Below are 9,189 nucleotides of genomic sequence, written 5' to 3'. Positions count from 1 at the left end.
AAGCTGTCATGTTTTTACCTTCAGAATGTCTCATGACAAGGAGGGATGCCTGATATCAGTGAGGTCACACAGGATGTTTTACGGGAGACCAAGACTCTGTCTCTGAGTTCTCAGCTGGTGTCCTAAGCTTGTGAAAACTTTTCTGTTTGACATTATAAACTGAGAATACAAAAAAAAAAAGATCACAGAAATGCATGAAGTAATGTAAAATTATTATTTTTTATTATTTGATGTAAATTTTATATTTTACCAAAGGTAGTTTTATTCTTTGTGTACAAAGCCAAAAATGTATCTGGATCACTTGCAAGTCAAATAGAGACATCAGATGAAAAAGAACATGTTCTCAATGACCGATTACCTGAGTTACAGTGCAATATTTAATCTCAGACAGTATTGCTCTTAAGACTTTTTACAGTAAGAAACAATAAGCTCTACCAAGTCAAAACCTACATCAGCACTTGTCATAAATTGAAAGATTCTCATCAACCAGAAACACGAAGTATCTTACACAATGTATACTGTACTTTTTTGCTTGGCTCTACAATAAATTAATATATCGGATGACTTAAGTATTAGCAAAAATATTTACAAAAAGAAGATAAAACACAGTATAAAATTTTTCTCAAAGATTCACTTCTTCTGAGAAACAGTTTGGTACCAAGAGTGAAGTTTCAAGTCTTACAAAATTGCTTCTCGCTTATTTAAATTCATGAACGTAAATAAATAAGATTGAATTATACAAACAAACATTGATATCCTCATAAGAATTTATGCAGTAAAAGCATGTATCTCTTCTTGGGAGTATCCAAGATCCTTCAGATACCTGAAAATCAGAAATCAAGTTGGTAATATTCATATCTGGAACTCAAAACCCACCAGAGACGCAGCTAAAGTATAACTTCAGTGTCACTATCTTGTTTTCATTCAGACATGCACAATCAAGTTTACCCCTGCAAATACATTTAGAAAACAACTAATGCCCAGGAGCTTTTAAGATACTGAAAACAATTTCTAAAAATAAATACAGACATAACTCAAATTATCTCAGATTTCTCAAGAGGCAGCATAATTATTGGCCAATTCCATCCCCCATTAGATCCCTATGCCCGATTTCTATGGGACTGCAGAAATGCAAGTGATGTCGTATTGCTTCGATATTTTGAAACTGAAAGTTAGGGGACCTTTTATCTTTTATATGCCATGTATTTAAATAGGAAAAGTATTAGGTACAGACATAAATAAATGCATTAATTAAAAAAAAATCAAGAGAAAAGTTTGTGAATAAACAACTGCTTTGAACTTTACTTCTATGACTTCACTTGTCAAGCTAACACCAACACAGAAAGCTTATTTCCCATTGTTGCAACTTTTCTATGAACATCAAATTAAAAGCAGAATTTAAAACCTTGGTGAAAATAGGTCACTGTTAAAGAGATGCTCTCAGAAAGTTTTGGACAACTTACTAGAACTCATAAAACTTACAGAGTGCTGATAATCACTTAGCTATACACTAAATATAAATATACTCCTCAAGAATGACACTTAGTGGTTTTTCTAAATTCCTTTTTTTTTGCATAAGGCCATTTTTGAGACTACCACCAAGTCAGGAACAGAATTTCTTGCTCACTAGTGCATTTAGAATACTCACTGTACGCCTTGTTCTGTAAAAGGTGTTGGACCACAGATGCAGATAAGCATTTTGGAGGCTTTTCTGCTTCTTTTCACAAACTCAGAGAGAAGAGATGAAGAAATCCTTCCCTGCTTACCCACCCAGTCCTTTGTTGGTTGTGAAAGAATGAACTGAACCTCAAACCTGGGAAACAGAAGAATATTTCATTAGTATTGCCTCTGATTAGTAACCTTCTACACCAAGTGCTACTGACTGAGACACTGATGTTTCCCATGATTACCTTCCTGTCCTGCCCAGCTCCTCACTGCACAGTATAAGATCTCACAGATATTTAGTTGTTTCTACCAATCAAGTCAGTCAAACCACCTCCAGTATTGTGCATTTAATTATTTAACCCTATCTTTAAATGTTAGAAATTCTAGCTGTGTATTTCACCTTGCAAAGAAAAACAGCTGGGACCAATCAGGACACTAAAGCACAGATTTTGCTGCTCTGTTACTCACTTATACAAATATTGGTGTGGCTTGATACACAAACAGTGAAATAAGAATGCTTAACCAAACCTGTGAAAATGTCAGTTCATTTTCATTGATGAGCAAATACTACAGCTGGCTTTAAAAACTCACTAACAGAATACTTATTGAGTAAAAAGCAGGTACTCGTGTATCTGAGGCTTCTGTTGAAATGGAGAAAGGGTTTTTATTGTAAATTTGCACAACATCTAGCCTATGAAGCTCTGAATGTGCCAGACATCACCAGGTTATGAAATGGCATTGATTTTTCACCTCAAGGTTGTGAAGGAACAAGTGATTTCAACTAAAGAACAATTCAACTCAGAATTAACTAAGCATAAACAAAACTTACTTCTATCACGTAAAATCTAAGCAGAGAAAGTTTATCTAGTGATGACGGCAAAGGAACCAAAATTTAGAGGTAACTTTATAATCCTGTTAAACTATGTTGACATTACATGTGCACTAGGGCATTTGAACTGCAATGACAGGACAAGGGGTAATGGGTTCAAACTGAAGAAGGGAAAGTCTAGGTTGGATGTGAGAAAAAAATTTTTTACTGTAAGGGTGGTGAGACACTGACACAGGTTGCCCAGGGTAGCTGCCCCAGCCCTGGCAGTGTTCAAGGCCAGGCTGGGTGGGACTTGAGCAACCTGATCTAGTGAGGAGGTGTCCCTGCCCAGGGCAGGGGATTGAGACTAGATGATCTATAAGGTCCATTCCAACCCTTAAATTCAATGATTCTATGCTTTTAATCCAGAATTACACTGCAATTGAGGGAAAAATGCAACAATTAGTAGAGAAAAATGAAACTAACAAGTCTAATTTAAACTTTGAATTTCTAGATAAACATTTTCCCAACCAAAAAGATTTTCAAAGACTTCTCTCAATTCAGAATGTTGCTCCTGAGGTGCATTATCCTTCTCTATCACTCCTGTGCTTCTCTTTGAATATCTGTAAAGGCTAAGGCAAATTTTCTTTACATTCAAGAAGTTTCTCAGTCTTAAAAAGTCACCTCATTAACAAATTGTCTCCAATAAACATCTGTCAAATCAAATCCCTGAACGTGACATACCCTGCTGCTATGCATCTGTGACCAATACATCTCCTTCCAGTCTCATTATATTCTTAGCTAAGAATTTCCAGAATCAGACAAAGCTGTACAGTTAGTCTCAGCCCCAAGACTTATTCTCCTATACACTGAGATGGTACAAATTTTTCTCCCCAGGACTTTTAAATACCTTTCATCTTTAAGGGCTAATTGCTCTAACTGGTTTCTCCAAAGTATGTCATCTTCTGTTTTGTTGAAGAAGATCAGCTTCACTGTCCTTAAAAAAAAGAATAAAATAAAAATGAACTGCAGATTGTTTTTGTGTTTGAAACACTTTAAAGAATTTTAACTTATTGCATTATACAGAAACCTTTTACTTACTTTTTTTGGATTTTTTCAATTCTGCAATCCTCAAATCTTTTTGCCACTAACCCAATATAGTTTCTTTCTTGCTGCACCTGAATCTGTTGGATTTGTGACCTTTCTTCTAAACATCATAGCCCTCTCTGCAGTTGCAACCTCTAATTCAGGAACTGCTGTCCTAAGAAAAGTCTCTTGAAGTTACTGTGACCTGACTCAAATTACAACGTGGTTTAGTTTGTCTAATTTTACCCAGTGGTTTCTCAATATTGTTTGAGCACTACAATTAATAACTTGTATATGAAGTCTGTACATCTTTTTAATATTGTACACAAGTTAGTACAGGAGAGACTGAAATTAATGAAATCTTTACAGACAGAGAAAATTAACTCCTAACTTGAAGAGTGAACTACAGCTCTGTACCAGGTCATCTTATCCCTCCTTTATCTGTCAATTTAGAAAAACTATTTCCCTGGAAAGCTACTGTTTACTAGCCTCATGTTTGCCAGATAGCTCATATAAAAAAAAAATATGTTCTGTCATTAAGGTCAGTGCCATTAGCTGTTCAGACTTTTATGCTACAGTGGAGGCAAAACACAGTTTGACTTTATAATTACCACCTAATGATGCCACACAAACCTAACTTTTCCTTTATTGCTAATGATGGACTAGTACCCTGGGGACAAGTGATATGAGACAGATGATGTACTGTTAAATGCAAACAGTGCCTGAACTCACCCCACAGGGCTTTAAGTGACTTTTTTTTCCCACTCTGCATGAAGAGAACACGTTGCTGTGATGCCAGTAGCAGTAAGTTCAGTGCCCTACATGCAGGAAGCCAGAGAACTGGGATATCTGTCACAGAAACACATGCAGAACCACAGAGGTTCTGCCAGCTAAGCCTGCTGGTCTCACACAGCCCTGCAATTCCAGCTCTGTGACACAGCACTCAAATACCCAGTGTCCCATATACTTGTGGCCAGCCTTGCTCCTAAGAGACTAGAGCTAGACACAGTATGTTTCTGTGACGCTGCACAGAAACTATTAATTCCCATCACCTTCTGCTCTGTACCTTGCAGTGAGCTATTTTCACTCATGTTTTCACACATCTTTCATACATCCTAGGGCTTCTGAGGAGAGTTCATCATCTCCAGCTGTTCTTCAACTTCAAGTTTAAAAGACTATGTTAAAAGACCTTCCAAAGCAAAACAATTCTATGCAAATTACATTTATATTGCTTATATATACACACACAATCTCATGTACATAAATATATAAACATGTATTTATACACATCAGATACACATGTATCTCAGATATATAAGCATACATATTTTAAAGACACTCTTGCAGTATTTTCCCAAAAGAGAAAGTGAGGGTTAAAGATCAAATATAAAGTTGCCTAGAACAGTCAGGAAAACAGGTTTAGGTGTCTGCATATAAACAGAACTTGTACCAGACTGAGTCATTCCAGCACCTAACCAGTCTCCACAGCAAGAAGGAAAAATTCATTTACTTTGAATGGTAAGGAACCAGATGCTGCTGCATCCCAAACCAACACTGAGTTCCCATAAGAAATCATGCTGAAGAGTTTAGAACATGCTTCCCAAGCATTTTGTCTGATGGCAGATTTATTCTTTGGACTTGCAAAGCCAACCAGTCACTTGTTACTTGCTACTGATGATACTTTGGAAGAGCCAAACAGGACACAACCTCTCTGCTCACTTAGCAGGACTATATGTAATTGCTGAAATATAAACAATATAGGAATAATATCTGGGTTTAGGCTTGTTTTGTGTTTTTTTTAGAAACAAACTTCTACAGTACATGTCACCCTTTTCAGCTTTAGCATGAAGATTAATGTCCAATTAATCTCTCCATGCTGTTTCAAAATGTGCTTCAGAAAGACACAGTTAACCAAAACATTTTGTCCTTGCTTTGAATAAAACTCAGAAGTTAGTCACCAACACAGGAGTCCAAATTCAAATGTCTAGGAAAACAGTAACAAGTCTGCTGAATTGGACTCTGCTATAAATAGAAAACAGTTTGGGTATATCTTTCATCTCTATACTCCCCCAAATTATAATAGTTCATATCGACAAAAATGTAATCTACAAAATTCTGTACGATGTGACTCTAGAGGAAGATTTTTTGCTAAAAGGAATGAAAACACACCTCACCTCTACCAAAGTATGCCACTACAGTAACTCTATTTCCTTTTGAAGCTGAGCTATTGCATTCTCTCAGCTTTAAATGGATAATCATGTCAAAACTATTATTTCTGGGGTTCTGAGGGACATAACAACTTGTTCCCCTGACCAGGAACAAGTAATGCTTTCTTCTCGAGCTTTCACAAGCAGGGTACAGAATGCATACGCAATACACACTTTTAAATGCACCTGAATGTAGTTAATGCTCTTACATAAGTGGCACCTTTTTTGAAAACTGGAATTCATCTGGTAACAATGTGTTACTGTTGCTTAGCAGGTGAAAACAACACACTCACTATTCTAGTAGATTAGAGAGAAGCTATAACTAAAAAGTTGCAGCCCTCCTCAGTCCAAAAACCAATATCTACATTGAAATATTTGAAGACTAAAGAAATAAAAAGACACTCAAATGTAAAGCTAATTAAAAAAAAAACTCCTCAAAGTTTCTACTCAGCCAAATGTAAAGCTAATTAAAAAAAAAACAACTCAAAGTTTCTACTCAGTGAGCTCGTTTGTACATCTAAAATCCAAAATGTAAATCAGTCAATTATGTTGATGGTAGCCAATAACAAAGTATGTGCAAATTGCTAAACTTCTGTCAGACTCTTCTCTAAAGCATACCAACTTTTGGCATGAGTTTGAAGAAAAATGCTTCCATACCATTTTTTTTGTTAACTGTTTTACCAACACTGAGGTTTGCCCATTACGTTTCATTCTTCTATGGATTACTCTAGTTTGGGATTAAATCATACAGAGCATACACACCTGAGACAACTCACTTCAGTCAGAGCTGAATTCAGCAGCTTAACCATTGGTGTGAAGCCTGTGCCTCCTGCCAGTAAAAAGAGATCTTCTGAAGTTTGAACTTGTGACTTCTTGAAGCTGCCTTCAGGATTGCTGACAGATATGTAGTCTCCTTCATTAAAAAAAAAAAAAGAAAAATAGCAAACATTAATGAGATGAAAATGAGTTAATGAGCATTCTGATTTTTTAAAGGCTATTTCATATTGCTTTCATCTTTGTAGTATTAGGGTTCCTTTCAGAAAGATACTACACATTTCACATAAGGGTAACTCTTGTTAAAAGAAGAAATGTACAATTAAAATGTTTTGTCTTGATGAATTTTACACTAAATGACTACATAAACACTTGTAAAGTCAGTGTTAAAAATCTGCCTTCATATCTGAAATGGAACAGGAAGTGCACCTTAAGTCCAGTAAAACAGATTTAGCTTTCCTTATGTGAAAGTACAAGTTGTTGTTCACAGAGCAAAGTGATCAGCTATGTGTGATACAGTTCACATATGTGACTAGTCAAACATGAACACATTTGATAAATCAGTCAGGAGAGCTTTAATGTACAACTCCTAATTGCAGTGAAGATAAACCTGTACATTTAGGGAATGGAGAATAAGGTATAGAAATGTTCTAAGTATGTCCCAGTGTGTAAGTAGGGAAACAATAAGAACATCACAACAGTCAAGACAATGGATTTGAAAAGATAAAGCAATTGCTGCAAAAACAAACAAAAACCCCATTACATATACTTACCAATTTGTAGGTGGTCAAGTGCCTGTGTGAACAGTCCACAGGAATAAATTTTAATCATTAAATAAATATGCACACCGTTATGGTGAGATGGTTCTTGGAAATTCGGCAGCAAAGAAGGCAATACAGGTGTGTATGGTTTTACTACCTCTGTCCCTAGACAGAAGACAAAAAGATTGCTGAAATAACATGAAAAGTACTTACATCCAGGTACTACAAGGAAATACCAGAATAAAAAAATGGTAAATAAATAACCTGTATAAGCCATAAAAATAACACCATCACAGGCTTTTATCAAGCACATTACTTTACACTGCACCAGTTCTTATTACAGAATTGGAAGCCTTTTACTTCCAGTTAAAATCTTCAGGCCACTGTACATTATGTTATTTCTATCCTACTTAGCAATTCATAACACTGGATGAAAATATCTAAAGTCATCTCCAAATAGCAAAAAAATCTAAACATTTGCATTAATTTTTAAGTACCACAGCTTGATTTTTCCTGAACTTAACCAGCAGATTTTTAGTACTGCACAATTACATTTTCTTTCAGTAGCATTTCAAAAAACTGTTGTATAATGATAGAAAGGAAGATTGCAAGAGTTGGACATCAGCAAAGAATTAGGTAAGGACGAGGAGAAAACAGTTGTCAACTAATGGATTTGTAAAAATTCTTCTGCAAAGTCTCTCTACCATGCACAGCTTAATCCAAGTACAGTGACCAGCATAACTATTAATACACATATTTTAAAAAGTACCCTTAAAAAAAACAACTCCGATATTTCTTTGACTTTACTTTTTCTTTTTGAAGTTCACCTTTTATGAAATTTTGAAGAATGGCAGAAAAATATGCTTTTCAAGAAACATTCCTCTTGTAACCTCGAGTGATCATTAATATCACACAACTGGAGTGTAAAGTAGTGTTACCATGACTACTCTAAATCCCTCAGGAGGAGGAAAAAAAAGGGCAAAATTGTAAGATTACCCTCCTCATTTCAAAAAAGTTTCAAACTAAAAGGAATGGACTAACGATACACAACACATATACAATGAGCTTCCTCCTTCAAAGACAAATGGCACTACTTCAGTAGAGAGAGTTGAAAGAAGAACCAATAAACTCAACAGGAAAGAACAACCATCTCAGTAGTTAGTGTTCCATCAACATTAATCCAGTCAGTTCGTTATTCGGCGTTGACTGTGATCCTGGAAGCAGAGACTTTCTAAATACAACCAAGGAATTAGTGACCATGGACTTGGCATTCTCACAAGACTATGAGAAGGAATTATGTTAATATATCCATAACTACATTCTCAATTTTTCTTACCTGCAATAATCTGTTTGAGGTAAACATGGTGTCCAATGGGAACACGGAGATGTGTGCCCATAGGCAACACTAAGCAGAAGAGCCTGGTGTCGTGGGTAACTTCTGTCTTAGAAATCAACTTGCATTTTCTGTAGAACAGTCCTAAAAATATGATTTCACTTGTTAGTTAAGTCTCAAGCTTTTTATTCTTATATATCTTTCAATAAGAGACAGAGAAGTGTATATATTTCACTGTATACAGTTATATCACAGAAACAGAATTTTGGGGGTTGGAATGGACTTTACAGATCATCTAGTCTCAATCCCCTGCCCTGGGCAGGGACACCTCCCACCAGATCAGGTTGCTCAAGGCCTCATCCAGCCTGGCTTTGAACACTGCCAGGGTTGGGGCATCCACAGCTTCCCTGGGCAACCTGTGCCAGTGCCTCACCACCCTCACAGGAAAAAACTTTTTCCTAATATCTAGCCTAAATTTTCCCTCCTTCAACTTGAACCTGTTATCCCTTGTCCTATCACTGCAGCTCCTAACAAAGAGTCCCTCTCTGGCTCTCT

The 9,189-nt window shown here is 36.2% G+C and overlaps 1 protein-coding gene across 1 annotated transcript; it reads right to left on the bottom strand.

The window, feature by feature from the left end:
- Window positions 1-205: 205 nt before the first annotated feature.
- On the bottom strand, window positions 206-8,778 carry LOC103799298 (cytochrome b5 reductase 4-like; the record flags this gene model as incomplete). The annotated part of the gene is made up of 6 exons (XM_009071605.1): window positions 206-823; window positions 1,649-1,813; window positions 3,384-3,470; window positions 6,529-6,679; window positions 7,314-7,466; window positions 8,638-8,778. Coding segments are annotated over 6 exons (752 nt in total), but the record flags the coding sequence as incomplete, so codon positions are not given.
- Window positions 8,779-9,189: the final 411 nt, after the last annotated feature.

Source organism: Acanthisitta chloris, unplaced genomic scaffold (genome assembly GCF_000695815.1).
Source record: "Acanthisitta chloris isolate BGI_N310 unplaced genomic scaffold, ASM69581v1 scaffold233, whole genome shotgun sequence".
Classification (NCBI taxonomy): domain Eukaryota; kingdom Metazoa; phylum Chordata; class Aves; order Passeriformes; family Acanthisittidae; genus Acanthisitta; species Acanthisitta chloris.
Note: the sequence above shows the minus strand (reverse complement) of the source record. Positions and strands in the feature narration are given on the sequence as shown.